Here is a 20053-nt window from a genome sequence, read left to right as displayed (position 1 = left end):
CCCTACAACATCAAATAGTCCATTGCTTATTGTTTTATTTTAATTAGCATTATTGGCTATAATAAACAATTGAGGGTAGGTGGTAAGAATTATCTGCCATATGATACCTCCATCATCAGGTAACATAATGAAAATATGACTTGCTCTTATCTTAACTCATGATGTGGATGAGTAGTTAAAGACATATCTAAGGATAAAAAGCATTAATTTTTGTCCTTGTACAAAAATCTGTGTTACATGTCCATAGCTACTAGGAAAAATTAATTACTGTAGGCATTTCAGTAATCTATAGAAGTTTGCCATCTGCCTTGAATTAATTATATACTATAAATTAGACGTACGTTTTTACAATTACTAAGATTCTTCATAATTACTATTACATGTGAGATATTATGTATTCAGTTTATTCTTCTATCTAAATTGGGTCACAACAAGAACAAAATAAAGGTTGTGTTTATTCATTTTTAATACAAAGATCTACTATGCCATTTCAGTATTGGCGCTATCTTAGCGGATGGCTTCCCATTACCTCTGAGAAGTTAGTAATATTTAAGTGCTTTGTTACGAAAGGCAGTTCATTTATTAATAGAAAGAAAAAGCCAAGAGTTATGAAACAATCACTCATAAATCTAAGCATAGAAATCTCAACTATTATAACTGATTTAGAAAACGCTGGGTAAGGATTCTTGCTTAAGATCTAAAATCTTTTATTACCAAGGAGTCTGTAGGACACACAGCTCCATACAAGATCCATCATTCCAAAGTATCTTTCCATTAATTTCAGTGCAAGTAGGAGCAATGCAACCCTGGTAGGATCACTTGGTTGTATAAATGGCCCCGCCATTCTAGAAATAGAATCAGAAACTGAACTGATTTAACAACATCTTTCAAAGCATAGCATTTTCGCAATTGTGGCAGCCATTGAGTAGCTGGATGAAAGAAAAACTTTTGGTCCTTGCGAAAGAGAAGTCTGTATGGCTCAATTTTGAAGTTTCCATTTTCCAACAAAAATCAGCTGCTTTAAATGTTTGCATAATTTCTTTATTCTGTATAACTTTAGTCTGACTCAGACTTGACCTTTGGTGACTATCTTGGAAGATGCCTGCTTGTCCCTGGTAATAACTCTTGCTCTTCCAAATACATTGCAATAGTCCACTTGATTTGTGGATTTGAACAGTCCACAAAGAGCATCCATCTCTTTGATGACCTTTTTCTTCTGTTCCCTGAATTCTGCCAAACCTTCTGTTAGACTCAGTGGTGGGTTTCACTTAACTTTGCTACCGGTTTGCTCGTGCACACGTGCTCGCTTCACTCACTTGTGTGCCACTTCTGCGCATGGGCAGAAGCTTCTGCGCATGCGCAGAGCATATTTGATGACGTCCAGGCGGGTGGGCGGAACCTCCCATTCCTGCTGCTACCGGTTCATGTGAACCGGGGCAAACCGGTAGCAACCCCACCATTGGTTAAACTTAATTTTGGCATGGTACAGTAGTTGCTCAGCTCTGTAAACTCTTGCATCTTAAGATGTCAATTTGAAAAACACTGGCTCTCCCTTTCACTTTCTTCCCCTTTCTTTTCCATCTACATTCTATTATTTCTGTACCCATGTGATTCACCATAAGGTTTTACTCCGTGTGTAACTTAAAATACTGTCATGGCACTTCTATATCACTGTCTTCATAGTTTCAACTGACGAACTAATTCCTTCATCCCCATATTCCTGTTTTTGACCTTATTACAACTAGTACAAAGTTCCATTTGCTAGGAAAGTAAGATATCAACTGGTATAGTTGACTCTTACAAAAATTAGAAGGAATAAATTTTATAGAATATGATACATAAAGAAAAAGTTCACATTTCGCATACTCTTTTGTGAAAATTCCTCGAGGTCCCGAGGGTGTGCAACGACTTGCATCAAGTCCGTGTGTCTCCAAAATATTACGGGCAGCAGGGCTTAAGCGAAACCTAAAAAGCGAAGGTATAGCTGTATTAAATGGGTACATACAAAAAAGTAACACAGCATTTATTAAATATATATATACTTACTTAATTAAATATATATATACTTAATTAAGTATACACCATTCTTAATTTTTTCTAAAATTTAAATGCCAAAACAATTCTAATTATTAAAGCGATACTGACGTCTTCCACAACAACCTCTTAAACGTAAAATTAATTTATCCAGAGAAGCAATAGCCAACAAAAAACATATTTAACAGCACTTTGCAGACACAAACTAACCCTCCCCCCACTCAAAATCTGGTACTTTCCAGATGTGTTGGTATCCAACACATCCATTAACCCTAGTCAACATGATAATGATAAGTATGACAGTTCAATACATCTTCAAAGAAAATGCTGCTTTATTGCAAGTATATTTGTAATATAATGTAATGTAATGTAATATGTAATAATTCCTGAACTGATAACAATTTGCTCCAATTATTGATATTTCCTCCTTTACATATTCAGAAGGAATTACCTTTTGAATATGTAAAGGAATTATCCATTTCATCCTTTAATAAACTATAATGTTATACGGCAACTTAAAAAAAAGATACTACTGTAGCCAAAAGCTGAAACCTATTAACATTTTTAACTAAATGGAAAAACATCAAATTGGGATATATTAGAGACATCCTATGAGTTAAAATTAAAAAAGAATTAAGCAATGTGGATCAGAAGTGTGTAGGATAAAATATTAGGTACTTTTTTTTTAACTGTCTAGAGTCATTACATTAGCCATGTATTAATTTACCTTGTCCACAGCCTGGTCATTCTTATATTGCCATTCATTGAAATGTTAAGATAGCCAATATTTCAATAGTAAATTATATAGGAAAAGATTTATTGCATCTATGCCCCTGATATGGAACACCTTGCCTTGGAGATGAAAATGATACTAATGCTTGCTGAATTTTGTATGGCAGTCATGACTGAACATTTTGAGGCCTTTGATATCTAACACACAATAATACTGACATACTAGGAAGTAAATTTGTGCTGCTGGAATATTTTATTGTTGTTTTGTGGATTGTATGGATTTGTATGAATAGATCAAATTGACTATTGATATATCGGTCGTTTTGGTGGTTAGTTTCTTGGAGTCAGTCTTCTACAAACACTGTAAATAAATAAAGTTTTCCACCCAAAAATGTACTGATGTAAAGGGTTGTATTTCCACTTATTTCATTTACTATTTCTATAATGCATAGAGATCTATAATTTTTAGAGCTATAGTTACTACTATAGCACTGCTGGTATCACTAAGAATAAATGGACTGAAATTAGAATTTTCTAGGTTTCCATAAACTCTATTATTAGAATACAAAGTACAAATTGCTGTGAGAGGTTAGGCGAAGATATAAACTCTGATTATTTCCTGATTATTCTGCAACTTTTAGAATAGGATATTAAGATATGGATTTTTATGCATCAGGAACTATCTAGTTTCTCACACAAATACAAAATTCTATAGAAGACTCAGTAGATATATGTACTGAAATACATCAGTTCATGAGGTACCCAGAGACTTACTCTCCTTTTCCTTGGTGCTCTTCTATTTTATGAGCTAATGGGAGACTTGGGGAAGAGGCTGTTGATGCTGATGATGTCACAGGCTCAGAGGGTACATCACTTGGTATATCAACTTGCTTCCAGTCTTGTCCTTCTTCTACTAGCAAACCAATTAGTGTACCCAAGCGCACATTTTTACTTCCCTCTTCCTTCTGAAATGGAACAGAAAACAGAATGCTTAAGACTTATGAAATTACCATGTTTTTGCATCATTTATGCAATGTAAATTTAAAAAAAATTTAGTGAACAACCACTTTTAAAAATTAAATCAATCCCAGTCTGCAAACATACAATTAAACTAAGATACTAACAGGATCCAATCTGGGTTGGTCATTGGGACCAGAGATTTTGTCTTCAGAGCTTTTGGGCTCATCCTGGAGCCCATCTTCAGGGAACTGTATGTGACTGAGGTTTGGGGGAGCCTTACATTTGCTATTAAACAGAAAATTGACAGTTAAGGAGCAGGAACTACAACTAGTTGCAGATCTCTGGAATGAGTAAATGTCTGTTTGGTAAATTTAGTCCTTGTTGGCACCTGACTTCCTTTTTCTCCTTTTCCTCTCTGTCCAGTTACACTTCCTCTCATTACCATCTCATTTTTCAAATACTGTTAGTTATCTTTACTAGAAAGAATTCATAAATATAGTAAGAAATTTATCTTCCTGTAACTAAAGATAACAACATATGAGATAGTTAAAATTAAATATACCAATTTTTCCTTGATTTCGAGAAAAATGATAACCTATTGCCCATTCTAAAAATCACTAACATTTTATTGTTTCAATGAAATTACAAAAAAGTAGAATAAAAGACCTTTCAAGAAAAAGGCCTAAAACTAATTGTGATAAAGCTACATTAACTGATCCATTAAACACAAACAAAGAAAGGAATGCCAATAAAAATTAATGCAAACCCTTTTAGAAAAAGACCTTACTTTCTATATTATTTATACTGTATCATCTGTTAAGAAATATTTACTGGTTTTTGCTTCTTAAGAGTCTCAATTGTTCTAATAAAATTTATGCAGGAAACTGGTTCATAGAAGATGAAGGTCTTGACTGAAAGAAAAACTCTGATGATGCAGCTCTGAAGGATTGACACAATCTACACATTATGGTTTCACAAGGAACCGCCAACAGTGTGAATCTTCCATTGTGAAAGATAGGTCCCATTATCTTAGATGCAGCCCTATTATCTTAAACTCCAGACAGGCATTTTCTTGCTTGATTTCTTCTTAACTGCCCAGAAAGATATTTTACAATCCATTCATATATCAAGCTGTCTTTGATACTCATTTGCATAGCATAGTGAAGCAGGAAGTTTCAACTGAAGGTTTCGTATCACAAACAGTGAAGTGATCTAAATTTGTATACAGGAAGCAACTTTACAGTATGATATTGGTATAAATATTTATATTTATAAAATAGCAAATATTCAAAAAACAACTTTAGATATCATAGAAAAGAAGAAAATTATTGGGTTTTTATTTTTGTAAGCCGCCTGGAGTCACTGAGAGTGAGCTGGTACCCATATCAATTTAGCTGGCTCAACCATTTAGATATGAGCCAGCAGTGTGCAGCAGCTGCCAAAAAAGCCAACCCAGTTCTGGGCTGCATAAACAGAGGGATAGAATCAAGATCACGTGAAGTGTTAATACCACTTTAAAATGCCTTGGTATGGCCACACTTGGAATACTGCATTCAGTTTTGGTCGCCACGATGTAAAAAAGATATTGAGACTCTAGAAAGAGTGCAGAGAAGAGCAACAAAGATGATTAGGGGACTGGAGGCTAAAACATATGAAGAATGGTTGTAGGAACTCGGTATGTCTAGTTTAATGAAAAGAAGGACTAGGGGAGACATGATAGCAGTGTTCCAATATCTCAGGATTTGCCACAAAGAAGACAGAGTCAAACTATTCTCCAAAGCACCTGAGGGTAGAACAAGAAGTAATGGGTGGAAACTAATCAAGGAGAGAAGCAACTTAGAATTAAGGAGAAATTTCCTGATAGTTAGAACAATTAATCAGTGGAACGACTTGCCTTCAGAAGTTGTGAATGGTCCAACACTGGAAATTTTTAAGAAAATGTTGGATAACCATCTGTCTGAGATGGTGTAGGGTTTCCTGCCTGGGCAGGGGGTTGGACTAGAAGGCCTCCAAGGTCCTTCCAACTCTGTTGTTGTTGTTGTTGCTATTATTATTACTAATTAATTAAGTAAATAAATAAATAAATGTCATGCAAGATCTAAACATTCATTCAAGTGAATACTAATAATTCAGTAGTTTCACAAAAGTAAAATAAGACCAATTATATGTAAGCACACACACAACCAATCACATTCGTTTCTGTATTCCCCCCCTTCCAATTTAGCATCCTTCCTATTTGTATGTATTGCAATAAAAATACATTTCAATCATTGTGGTTTCAAATTCTGGGAGTTGTATCCTAATCTGGAATACTAGGTAAAAAAATTCTAATAAAATACTTAAAATCATGAAAAATAAATCTAAGTCTAGTGAAACTTAAATATATATTCTAAAGGTCATAATGTTCTAAGGACCATAATTTATTATAACTTAAATTACTCCTACCATTATTTTAGCTAATATGCCATCTTCACTTGATTCCATTGTAACCACTGCTTTATCTGTTTCAATTTCACATAGGGCATCTCCAACATTCACTGTTTCTCCTGTAAAATGAAAATAAAATCCAATCTTTTCAACAAATTTCATATGTTTTCATTCATAGTTTATATTAAGTTTATAAACTAAATTATAGTTTGTAATGTAAAAATAAAATCATTTAACTTAAAACACAATGAGTTTTGTTAAAAACTGTAATGAACAGATACTAAATAATTTGTTTTTAGATAAAGAAAGTACATTTCAGTACAAATACAAAATAAATGGTATCAATAAGGTAAATTAAGGATGAAATTAATATGGCTTGTGGCACTGAGTAAAAATGACGCCCTTACCTTTATTGTTTGTGCCCATATGTAAAAAATAGTGAGAGTAGGAAAAAGTGATATTGATCATTGGCTGATGTACAACCAACTGTATTAGAATTGCTTGCAAATAAAATTCAGTATCGAAAGATTAATTGATCTGTATTAGCCCTTCTCCAATGTATTTCTTTCCATACCTGTTAAGACTGCAACTCTCAGAAGGCTAACTCAGCAACAGAAATGAAGAATGAGAGTAAGTCGAAGGAAGTTTACAGAAAGACATTCATAGCAATACCCAGGATTAAAAGGAAAAAGTACTAACAGGGCAACTATAAGAAATAACGCAATGTTCCCAAGAAGAGAAGGAAACCAAAATTATCTAAGAGTAAAGAAAAAAAAAAAGACAGGGATTACTATCTTGTGTCAATAAAGGATGCCAGGTAGTTAAGAATAAACAATTGTGAGAGGTGGAAGTATGGAAGGGTTTTTCCTAAAGTCTACCACCATTTCTACGGTTTTGAGTGTGTTCAGTTCAAGATTGTTTTGGTTGCACCACAGGCTAGTCGTTCGACCTCTCGTCTATATGCGGATTCGTCATTGTCTCGAATGAGACCAATCACTGTTGTGTCATCTGCGAACTTCAGTAGCTTAACAAATGGATCATTGGAGATGCAGTCATTGGTATACAGAGAGAAGAGAAGTGGGAGAGCACACAGCCTTGGGGGCCCCTGTGCTAATTGTACAGGTATTTGATGTGATCTTGCTTAGCTTCACCTGCTGCTTCCTGTTTGTTAGGAAGCTTGTGATCCACTTACAAGTCTGTTCCGGTACCTGTAGCTGGTTTAGCTTAGTTAGAAGAATGTCTGGAATGATGGTATTGAATGCTGAACTAAAGTCTACAAAAGGACCCTTGCATAGGTCTTTGGAGACTCAAGATGTTGTAGGATGTAGTGCAGAGCCATATTAACAGCATCATCTGTTGATCTATTTGCTCGGTATGCAAATTGCAAGGGGTCTAAAAGCGGATTCGTGATGGTTTTCAGGTAGGAAAGCACTAGCCTTTCAAAGGTTTTCATGACTACAGATGTTAGAGCAACTGGTCTGTAGTCATTCAGTTCCTTGATGGTGGGCTTCTTCGGCACTGGGATGATGGTAGAGCGTTTGAAGCAAGAAGGAACATAGCACATCTCTAGTGATTTATTGAAAATATGGGTGAAGATGGGGGCCAATTGGTCAGCACAGACTTTTAAGCAAGAAGGAGTTATCTTGTCTGGGCCTGGCGCTTTTCCTGGCTTTTGTCTGTGAAATAGGTCCTGCACTTCCTTTTCTGTGATCACTAGGGGTTGTGAACCCAATGAAATGGGGTCAGTTGTAGGAGGCTTGGCTGTTGTTGCTGTGTCTGAGATGGGGGTTGTGGAGATAGGTGGCTGTAGTTTCCTTTCAAACCTGCAGTAAAACTCATTCAGGTCATCTGCCAGTTGTTGATTACCTTCAGCCTGGGAAGGAGGTTTGCCATAGCCGGTGAAACAGTGAAGTGATCTAAATTTGTATACAGGAAGCAACTTTACAGTATGATATTGGTATAATAGGATTTTAACATGGTTATAATAGTGTGTACAATTAAGACTTTGTACAAAATACGCTAACAAAAGTGCTTTTGTACAAGGCTTTGAATGGCTAGTGATCTTTTCTGTCATGTCTCCTTCATCAGTAGTATTTTTAATCTACAAATATTTGAGTCACTACTATTTTTACAACTACTCATCATATTGGCATTGCAAAAAAGATATTTACTCAACCTAAGAATTATGTGATGTGCAACATGTTTCTCTCAAACCAAAGCAGGTTGTTAGGCAACATTTATAATTGCATGATTTCAAGAGCAGGTATCTGTCCGATTCAGCTAACAATCATTTTCTGAAACCAAAACAAGCCTATAAAGAGTCATATGAATAATAAACTGTTTTACCAAATATATTTTATGTATATTTTAAACTAATAAAAAGGTTAACATTTCAAATGTGTTACACTTCAATGAAAATGTATTGTTAACAAGTCAATAGCAAACAGTATTTTTCAATGTATTGTAGAAGGGAAAGACTAGATGCTCTGTTAGTTGTTTTGTAAATTGCCACAAGTCTATACTGATTTGGTAGTATAGATAAAGGAAAAAGTTCCCCTCGCACATACGTGCTAGTTGTTCCCAATTCTAGGGGGCAGTGCACATCTCCGTTTCAAAGCCAAAGAGCCAGCGCTGTCTGAAGACATCTCCGTGGTCATGTGGCCGGCATGACTCAATGCCAAAGGCACACGGAACGCTGTTACCTTCCCACCAAAGGTAGTCCCTATTTTTCTACTTGCATTTTTTACGTGCTTTCGAACTGCTAGGTTGGCAGAAGCTGGGACAAGTAATGGGAGCTCACCCCATTACATGGCACTAGGGATTCAAACCGCTGAACTGCCGACCTTTCGATCGACAAGCTCAGCATCTTACCCACTAAGCCACCGCATCCCGATTTGATAGTATACCCACAAATTAAATAATATATGCTAACTAAATAATATATGCCTGCTAACTGCGATCATATTAGTCCACATTAAAAGTTTATTTCCTTATTTATATGACAATTTTCCACGAACAATATTTTCAATTCAAAATGGCATTATTCACATGCTCTTAGGATAATTTTTTTGATTTCTTCACAGCTTACAGAGTTTAGATTTCTAGCCATATGATTTATGTTTATTATCATGCCTTATATCCACAATTTTAAAATAACAAGTCCTCCTAAAACGAATGATCATAAATAAAAATTCAATAAACGTAACTTGAAAGCAAAGAAATAAAATACTTTCTAGGATCGTAGTCCAGCTGAGCAGACTTGTGGGACTGCTGTTGGATCATTGTTGCAGAAATCTGTAAATCTATTTCAATATAGTATCTTTTTTAAATTCTGCCAATTATGGTTTTAAAATAGCAAATATTCAAAAAACAACTTTAGATATCATAGAAAAGAAGAAAATTATTGGGTTTTTATTTTTGTAAGCCGCCTGGAGTCACTGAGAGTGAGCTGGTACCCATATCAATTTAGCTGGCTCAACCATTTAGATATGAGCCAGCAGTGTGCAGCAGCTGCCAAAAAAGCCAACCCAGTTCTGGGCTGCATAAACAGAGGGATAGAATCAAGATCACGTGAAGTGTTAATACCACTTTAAAATGCCTTGGTATGGCCACACTTGGAATACTGCATTCAGTTTTGGTCGCCACGATGTAAAAAAGATATTGAGACTCTAGAAAGAGTGCAGAGAAGAGCAACAAAGATGATTAGGGGACTGGAGGCTAAAACATATGAAGAATGGTTGTAGGAACTCGGTATGTCTAGTTTAATGAAAAGAAGGACTAGGGGAGACATGATAGCAGTGTTCCAATATCTCAGGATTTGCCACAAAGAAGACAGAGTCAAACTATTCTCCAAAGCACCTGAGGGTAGAACAAGAAGTAATGGGTGGAAACTAATCAAGGAGAGAAGCAACTTAGAATTAAGGAGAAATTTCCTGATAGTTAGAACAATTAATCAGTGGAACGACTTGCCTTCAGAAGTTGTGAATTTCCAACACTGGAAATTTTTAAGAAAATGTTGGATAACCATCTGTCTGAGATGGTGTAGGGTTTCCTGCCTGGGCAGGGGGTTGGACTAGAAGGCCTCCAAGGTCCTTCCAACTCTGTTGTTGTTGTTGTTGCTATTATTATTACTAATTAATTAAGTAAATAAATAAATAAATGTCATGCAAGATCTAAACATTCATTCAAGTGAATACTAATAATTCAGTAGTTTCACAAAAGTAAAATAAGACCAATTATATGTAAGCACACACACAACCAATCACATTCGTTTCTGTATTCCCCCCCTTCCAATTTAGCATCCTTCCTATTTGTATGTATTGCAATAAAAATACATTTCAATCATTGTGGTTTCAAATTCTGGGAGTTGTATCCTAATCTGGAATACTAGGTAAAAAAATTCTAATAAAATACTTAAAATCATGAAAAATAAATCTAAGTCTAGTGAAACTTAAATATATATTCTAAAGGTCATAATGTTCTAAGGACCATAATTTATTATAACTTAAATTACTCCTACCATTATTTTAGCTAATATGCCATCTTCACTTGATTCCATTGTAACCACTGCTTTATCTGTTTCAATTTCACATAGGGCATCTCCAACATTCACTGTTTCTCCTGTAAAATGAAATAAAATCCAATCTTTTCAACAAATTTCATATGTTTTCATTCATAGTTTATATTAAGTTTATAAACTAAATTATAGTTTGTAATGTAAAAATAAAATCATTTAACTTAAAACACAATGAGTTTTGTTAAAACTGTAATGAACAGATACTAAATAATTTGTTTTTAGATAAAGAAAGTACATTTCAGTACAAATACAAAATAAATGGTATCAATAAGGTAAATTAAGGATGAAATTAATATGGCTTGTGGCACTGAGTAAAAATGACGCCCTTACCTTTATTGTTTGTGCCCATATGTAAAAAATAGTGAGAGTAGGAAAAAGTGATATTGATCATTGGCTGATGTACAACCAACTGTATTAGAATTGCTTGCAAATAAAATTCAGTATCGAAAGATTAATTGATCTGTATTAGCCCTTCTCCAATGTATTTCTTTCCATACCTGTTAAGACTGCAACTCTCAGAAGGCTAACTCAGCAACAGAAATGAAGAATGAGAGTAAGTCGAAGGAAGTTTACAGAAAGACATTCATAGCAATACCCAGGATTAAAAGGAAAAAGTACTAACAGGGCAACTATAAGAAATAACGCAATGTTCCCAAGAAGAGAAGGAAACCAAAATTATCTAAGAGTAAAGAAAAAAAAAAAAGACAGGGATTACTATCTTGTGTCAATAAAGGATGCCAGGTAGTTAAGAATAAACAAAATTATCGTAAGTAATAAATTGCAATGAGCTTGCAAACAGAAATTTCATGCAATCTAATATTTTAGTATTAAAAATCTCTCTAAATAGTACTATCCGTTTCTCCCTTTTTTTAATACACTCACACAAAACAAATTTAAAAAGTAATCTGAAATTGCTTTGGAAGTTCCTAAAGGGAGGAAAAATCCTATTAAGATTTAATTTATATGCTTAACTTCATAACTTAAAAGGAAGAACTTAATAGGAATTTCTATATAAAATACTATTTTTAAAATGAAATAATTTAGCTAGCATTTTCTCCTAAATATGCCATTTGATTTCTGTGTTATTGCGCTAATTGATCCAGAATTCTTCATTAACTAAAAGTTGGTTAGACATTTTCCATTTAAAATGAACTAAACTGGTTAAGTTCCTAAATGGTTCTGGAGTCAAAATATCTAATATATTCAGTAACTGGAAAATTGTACTAACAAAGGTTTGATTCGCTGTCGTTTGACTGACATTGTGTACAGTGATGATTTTATTAAAAAAGGAAAAGGTCATTTAATTGTCTTACTGAAAGAAAGCAAACTGACCTGCCTAAGCTTTAAATTTGATTTCTCATTATTTCCCACGTCAAAGACTTAAATATTGCACAATTACGTTCAGAATGTTAACAGCTAGGTCACTGAAATGACATGTACAATTCTGACATCTACTTCCTCTGTTATATTATGTAAAAATAAAATACAGAGAATATTGAAGGGTAATGATGTAAGTAGATCATATTCCTTTGAAATGGCACAAATAAACAACAGCCACTGGGAAATGTTTCGAAATCAGTATTAGATCTCTGCAGACATTTCATTTAGAAGAATGTATAATAAATCTGAAGAAGAAAAAAAGGAAAAGGAGGACAAGGAAATAATGAAGTACTTATCTATTCAGTAAATTCAAAAATGCAATTTGTTCCATTTGCTGTAATACAAACCATTACTATAATTACACCATGAGATTTTAGTTACATCAGCAACCTTAAATATTTTTCAATTTTTCCTTAGAATACTGCTTATGTATAAATAGAAAATGAATTAATATGTTTCTCGTTTACATAATTTAATTACCTTCATCTATATATATAAAAGTGAAAACCACTCACGCATTAATCACGAAAAGCCTACAAACTTGAAATTTGCCATGTATGTACCTCTTGGCTTCTAGGTGGTCACTAAGAAAGGATTTTTCGAAATGACCATCAGAACATTAGTATTTCCTATATTATAGGAAATACTATAACGTATTATTATTATTCTGATGCTAAGGAGTTCTACTCCCCCTCCCCACCTAAAAAGAATAGAATAGAATAGAATAGAATAGAATAGAATTTTATTGGCCAAGTGTGATTGGACACACAGGAATTTGTCTTGGTGCATATGCTCTCAGTGTACATAAAAGAAAAGATACGTTCATCAAGGTACGACATTTACAACACAAATGATGGTCAATATATCAATATAAATCATAAGGATTGCCAGCAACAAGTTATAGTCATACAGTCATAAGTGGAAAGAGATTGGTGATGGGAACTATGAGAAGATTAATAGTAGTGCAGATTCAGTAAATAGTCTGACAGTGTTGATGGAATTATTTGTTTAGCAGAGTGATGGCCTTCGGGAAAAAACTGTTCTTGTGTCTAGTTGTTCCGGTGTGCAGTGCTCTATAGCGTCGTTTTGAGGGTAGAGGTTGAAACAGTTTATGTCCAGGATGTGAGGGATCTGTAAATATTTTCACGGCTCTCTTCTTGATTCGTGCAGTATACAGGTCCTCAATGGAAGGCAGGTTGGTAGCAATTGTTTTTTCTACAGTTCTAATTATCCTCTGAAGTCTGTGTTTTTCTTGTTGGGTTGCAGAACCGAACCAGACAGTTATAGAGGTGCAAATGACAGACTCAATAATTCCTCTGTAGAATTGGATCAGCAGCTCCTTGGGCAGTTTGAGCTTACTGAGTTGGCACAGAAAGAAAATTCTTTGTTGTCCTTTTTTAATGATGTTTTTGATATTAGCTGTCCATTTGAGATCTTGCGATATGATAGAACCTAGAAATTTGAAGGTTTCTACTGTTGATACTGTGTTGTCAAATATTGTGAGAGGTGGAAGTATTGAAGGGTTTCTCCTAAAGTCTACCACCATTTCTACGGTTTTGAGTGTGTTCAGTTCCAGATTGTTTTGGTTGCACCACAAGGCTAGTCATTCGACCTCTTGTCTATATGCGGATTCATCATTGTCTCGAATGAGACCAATCACTGTTGTGTCATCTGCGAACTTCAGTAGCTTAACAGAGGGATCATTGGAGATGCAGTCATTGGTATACAGAGAGAAGAGAAGTGGGGAGAGCACACAGCCTTGGGGGCCCCCTGTGCTAATTGTACAGGTATTTGATGTGATCTTGCTTAGCTTCACCTGCTGCTTCCTGTTTGTTAGGAAGTTTGTGATCCACTTACAAGTCTGTTCCGGTACCTGTAGCTGGTTTAGCTTAGTTAGAAGAATGTCTGGAATGATGGTATTGAATGCTGAACTAAAGTCTACAAAAAGGACCCTTGCATAGGTCTTTGGAGACTCAAGATGTTGTAGGATGTAGTGCAGAGCCATATTAACAGCATCATCTGTTGATCTATTTGCTTGGTATGCAAATTGCAAGGGGTCTAACAGCGGATCCGTGATGGTTTTCAGGTAGGAAAGCACTAGCCTTTCAAAGGTTTTCATGACTACAGATGTTAAAGCAACTGGTCTGTAGTCATTCAGTTCCTTGATGGTGGGCTTCTTCGGCACTGGGATGATGGTAGAGCGTTTGAAGCAAGAAGGAACATAACACATCTCTAGTGATTTATTGAAAATATGGGGGCCAATTGGTCAGCACAGACTTTTAAGCAAGAAGGAGTTATCTTGTCTGGGCCTGGAGCTTTTCCTGGCTTTTGTCTGTGAAATAGGTCCTGCACTTCCTTTTCTGTGATCACTAGGGGTTGTGAACCCAATGAAATGGGGTCAGTTGTAGGAGGCTTGGCTGTTGTTGGTGTGTCTGAGATGGGGGTTGTGGAGATAGGTGGCTGTAGTTTCCTTTCAAACCTACGGTAAAACTCATTCAGGTCATCTGCCAGTTGTTGATTACCTTCAGCCTGGGAAGGAGGTTTGCCATAGCCGGTGATATTTTTAAGAGTTTTCCACATGTTTGCTGGTTCATTTGCTGAAAACTGATTCTTTAGCTTTTCAGAGTAGCTTCTTTTTGCTGCTCTGATCTCCCTTGTTAGTGCATTTCTGGCCTGATTGTACAGCATTTTATCATCTTTTCTGTAGGCTTCCTCTTTGGAATGTCGTAGCTGCTTAAGTTTAGGTGTAAACCAAGGTTTGTTGTTACTGTGTATTCGCAAGTTCAGAAATCTGTTCCATGCTCTGATGCTAAGGAATTCTACTCCCCCTCCCCACCTCAAAAGAAATCTGTTCCAAATGCAAAACACAAACAGAGGAGTTTTACTTTCACAGCAGAAAGCAGCTTTACTACAGAACAGTTGAGCTAAGCCACGCCCAGCCTCCTTTCTGTCTCCTTCTTGCTCACACACCAAATACTGTTTGAGTTTCCAAACACCCCTCAACTCTCTCATACACTGACAGGATGCTAGCCAAATGACTACCGATGGATGCTGCGGGCTGGGACATTGTACTCCCCCTCTTCCCTCTGTTACAACACTCTGATGCTACGGAGTTACACGTTCTACATTAAGTTTCAGGCTGCAAGTGTCAATTTATAAAGCCCGAGCACATAGTTTCATAGCGAAGCACGGGCGTCTAGCTAGTTTATACCATAATCATAAATTGTTTAAACCATACATCCAACCAAACCTATAATGGGAAAATGCAAATTTAATAAACATATGAATTAATGAGATCTTCAATACTTTGTAAAACTGATAGAATTATGCATACTAAATCAATAACAAATATCAGTCATAAGGGAGTAGCAGCATAATGATAATCTATTTTTTATGGAACAAGTATACAGGAGTAGATTGTACTGGAAAAGGTAAAATATTTCAATGTTCAGGACAGTATTTTAATAGTTCAGACTTACCTTCTGTTTTCAGCCATTTCACTATATTTCCTTCTTCCATTGTAGGTGATAAAGCAGGCATAGTGATTTTAATAGCAGCGATACCTAGCAGGAGCAAAAATGTATCATCATCATATTGTTTCAGTTTCATGAGAACAGTCAACAAATTCTCAGTACCAAATTCATAGAACCATGTGTGCTAAATGTAATTCATAGTATAGTGATTCTACAAGGAGCTGCTATGATGACAATCTTAAGTGAAGGAAGAGTAACTCGAGGTTGTGAAGAAAGTTGCCCCATAAGCTAACTTAGTTGACCTAATGTCATATCCTTACAGCTACTCATTGGCGATGGAAAAGGTAGACTGGGTACCATGTATTAAAAAGTGGAGTAGAGAAATACAAAGCTAAATTCTGAAAAACAAAATATATTCCATCAGTGTTCAAAAATTACTTTTAACTATGTCATATCTGACACAAGAAAGGAAAGCAAAACATTCTCAGTCTGTCTTTGGTGTTTCCAAAAACACTGCTGATGGTCTAACTGACTGCGGACTTTGTAGGATATTGATTTTTAGTGTAATGTTGCATATTGATCCCACATTAGGCTAAAGCAATGTATAACAAATCCAAATAATACAACTCTATAAAGAAAAACTTAGTAGTCCTTGAATTACAACCATAATGGAGCCTGGTTTGTAAATTGTAAGTCATGATAGTTGTAAATCGGATGACCCATGTGACTGACCAATTTTGCAATCTTTTCTGCATTATAAAATGTGATCACTTAACCGTGGGATGCTGCAAATGATCATAAATGTGGGCCAACTGCTGAGCACCCAAAGTGTGAACATGTTTTTATTGGGGAGGGAGGGCCATCAGAATTTGAATCCTGGTCATAAGTACCCCCCGAGAGACCCTCAAAACTTCAAATGGTCACTAAAGCAATTAATCATAAGTCAAGTACTACCTGTAACTAACCTGTGATATTATTTAGTAGTGTTAGAAGTAGCAAAGAAATTATAGGTGTAGATTAAGCAAGAAAGGTAGTTTGACACGAAGTTGCAAAAGCGGATTGTATTGTGAAATGTGATCATTTCAGATGGGTAATCAGACTGTGAGTGGACAGAATCTACAGAGACTTACCTGCCAAGGGCTTTATTTTCAGTTCTAATAAGAGACTGTAAATGATTTACCTATCCTCCATCCCCACCCATCCCCAAAAAATTAGCTTGCAATTCTATGCTAGCAGAAGAGGGTCAGAAACCCACTCCTCCTAACCGAACAAGCCCACCACAAAATGCCCACCTCTGCCTAATGGATTGACAGGGAAAAGGCAGGTCCGAAGAAGAAATCTCTCTTCTTTTGCAACCATGTAGATCATCCTTCTCAAGCATATTCATCAACCTGCGTGGAATTTTTCATCGCCTACTGCAATCTGAATAACTTGTAATTGAAGTAAATACTTTATTCTTGAAAGTTGTTTCCTAAATTTTTGAGACATAGGCTTTGATTCAAAGGTAATCTTTTACCTTGAAGTGATATCACAATGGTATAGTCCACTTTCCCTTAAGTCTCATAACAGAGATATAGCCATGAGGGACAGACTTATTAAAGCTTGAAAAAAAGAGATCATCAGGAAACTCCATAACTGTAGACAAAAGTACATTGAAAAAAACATTTCAGAAAAAGGCAATGCTGCCAAGAATGCTGCATGATTGACAAGCTAGATTCAGCAATTCAATGACATTTTAGCCCTTGGGGGTTTAACCTTTTGGCTTGCCTCAGCCCCATTGAGTGAAGAGAGAAGAGGAATTGCCTTGGGCAGCATATAAAATGTTTAATATAATGTGTATGTTTATGTGTACACATATTAATATAATGTATATATTAATGTACATAATAATGTTAACAGTTTATGATCTTGTGAGACTCCAGCTGTTCAGGGATGTTGGGTGGATACATCTATTTTAGCCTTTATGCACAACATACAATATCATTCCACTGAATGAATGAATACCCAGGAATCTTAAGGACAAAAAAGTGATAATTGCAAAACAACACATTTTTTCCTGGAACCAAATTAGGACAGATATTTTATATATTTGCATTGATCCTTTATTTAATGCTTAACTGCTTATACTATCATCAATGAGAGACTCACACTGATTAAAATCTGTAGTTCCCCCGTTCCCTCTGCTTCCAACTTTCCCTGCAAGCTTCCTCAGTGACTTTCTAGGGAAAGTGGCAGAGATTACAAATGGCAATTACATGACTGCAAGGCACTTGGTAACAGGATAGAAATGTGAGCCAGCTGTCAGCTACCCCAAAAGCCATAATATGACTAGAGTGATGGGGGATGATATTTTACAAAGTCATTTTCAAAGCTGTTGCAACTTTGAATGGTTGTTAAGCAATTGATTGTATGTTGAGGACTACCAACAGTTCATTTTAAAACAAAATCTGTATGTGAATTTATTAAAAAGTAATATACCAATTAAACATTTGCATGCACAGAGAGATTGGTTCAAGCATGTAAGACTATTAAATCCTCACTTTAGAACTTATCTGGAAATAAGCCTCAATCATCATAGTCAGATATAATTCCTATTAATCATCTGCCATTTTATCTTTTTATTTTGTTGTTGTTGTTGTCAGTTGTGAAGTCATGTCTGACCTATCTCGACCCCATGGACAACATTCCACCAGGCCTTTCTGTCCTCTACCATCCTCTGGAGTCCATTTAAGCTCATGCCTACTGCTTCAGTGACTCCATCCAGCCACCTCATCCTCTGTCGTCCCATTCTTCTTTTGCCCTCAATCTTTCCCAGCATTAGGCTCTTCTCCATTGAGTCCTTCCTTCTCATTAGGTGGCCAAAGTATTTGAGTTTCATCTTCAGGATCTGGCCTTCTAAAGAGCAGTCAGGGTTGATCTCTAGGACTGACCGGTTTGATCACCTTGCAGTCCAAGGGACTCACAGGGGTCTTCTCCAGCACCAGAGTTCAAGAGCCTCAATTCTTTGACGCTCAGCCTTTCCTATGATCCAACATTCACAGCCATACATTGTAACTGGGAAAACCATAGCCCTGACTATATGCACTTTTATTGGCAGGTTGATGTCTCTGCTTTTTAGTAAGCTATCTAGATTTGCCATAACTTTCCTCCCCAGGAGCAAGCGTCTTTTAATTTCTTGGCTTCAATCCCCATCTGCGGTGATTTTGGAGCCCAAGAAAATAAAATCTGTCACTACTTCCATTTCTATTTCCATTTCTATTTGCCTGGATATCTTTTTATACTGAACATATATTCTTAATGTGAACCAATATACAATACTGTGATCTTATTAAATATAACATATGCATGAAGAATATTGTTAAGTATGGAATATAGCTGTACTATAAAAATAATGCATCATCAAAACACATTTTAACCTTTAGCATTCTGCCTGAACTTAGCAGTGTTTTTTCCCACTATTTGGCAAATCTTCCCCTTAATATGTAATGTGGAGCAAAATATGGCAGCAATGCTTTGCTTCTCTATATTTAATATTTACCCTACACGATTAACTATTTGAGGACATATTCCAGAGGAGAATGTAAAATATGCTTATTGATAAACATTTCATTTCACAAAAGCCAATCTTGGGATGCACGATTTAACCCTATAATAGATAGTTCTCCCTGTGGCCTACGTTATATCAGGAAGCCAAACTTCTAAAATTAGTTCGTTGATTCTGAAAGGAAACCTTCAAGGGACTGAAAGAAATGGATCTACATTAATAGAAAGCCTAAAGCTCATCCGAGCCGCCTCAGCCACTTGCAAGGTCCTTCTTTATACCACGGAAGCCAAGCAATGCAAACTTTGCATTCCGCTCCACATCCTCCTGGCTATTTGGCACCCGTTCCTATTCCTTGCCAGTTTCTTGAACCCACCACGCCTACAGAAGCACAGCCCCATCCTTGCTACCTTCAGCGGTTCACCAAGCCGAACCCCCGGCTTAACAACAAATGACTAAGAGAGCAATCTTCCCGGGAACAGTCAGGTGCTCACCCAAGGTTTCCGGGGTCGTATGTAGGAATTTGCAACCCATCGCCTGGGTTAAGGAACCGAGGGGCGCTCGCATTAAATTCCTGCCCAGCAAGCGGTTGATCGTCCCTCTGCAGTGGTGGATCAGCCACAAGGAGGCTGCCATTTTTCCCCCTTTCCCTCCCCTTCCGAGGCCAGGCTGTCTATCGCATTGCCTGAAAATAGTATTTCTCTCCGCCCGACACATGGCAAGGTGTCTTTTCTGCCTGAATTCGCGCACGAACTCGATAGTCATACACCAGCCACGTATTCTCTGAAGGGTGGGGGGAATCTTTTGTGAAGGTGTAATTTGCCCTATTAAAGCGCAATTTGCATTAAATAGAATGCAGATTCCGACTTCTTTCACTACATATTTTCTGTTTCAACGGTTTTTTAAAAAATGACTATGAGCACAACTTCA

At 36.2% G+C, this 20053-nt stretch overlaps 1 protein-coding gene across 1 annotated transcript in view; it reads right to left on the bottom strand.

Moving 5' to 3' along the window:
• Window positions 1-19778, bottom strand: part of PDHX (pyruvate dehydrogenase complex component X) — a 57560-nt gene extending 37782 nt beyond the window's left edge. The window contains exons 1-5 of the mRNA XM_058161648.1: window positions 19618-19778; window positions 15589-15672; window positions 10673-10773; window positions 3541-3731; window positions 1867-1965 (exon numbers count right to left, since the gene is read on the bottom strand). Coding sequence (XP_058017631.1) covers window positions 1867-1965; window positions 3541-3731; window positions 10673-10773; window positions 15589-15672; window positions 19618-19759 — 617 coding nt within the window. The 5' untranslated portion in view covers window positions 19760-19778. The remainder of the gene's footprint in view (window positions 1-1866; window positions 1966-3540; window positions 3732-10672; window positions 10774-15588; window positions 15673-19617) is intronic.
• Between the last annotated feature and the right edge of the window lie 275 nt (window positions 19779-20053).

The sequence above is a fragment of the Ahaetulla prasina genome, chromosome 1, assembly GCF_028640845.1.
Source record: "Ahaetulla prasina isolate Xishuangbanna chromosome 1, ASM2864084v1, whole genome shotgun sequence".
Taxonomy (NCBI): Eukaryota; Metazoa; Chordata; class Lepidosauria; order Squamata; family Colubridae; genus Ahaetulla; species Ahaetulla prasina.
This window is presented reverse-complemented; position numbering and strand designations above follow the sequence as displayed.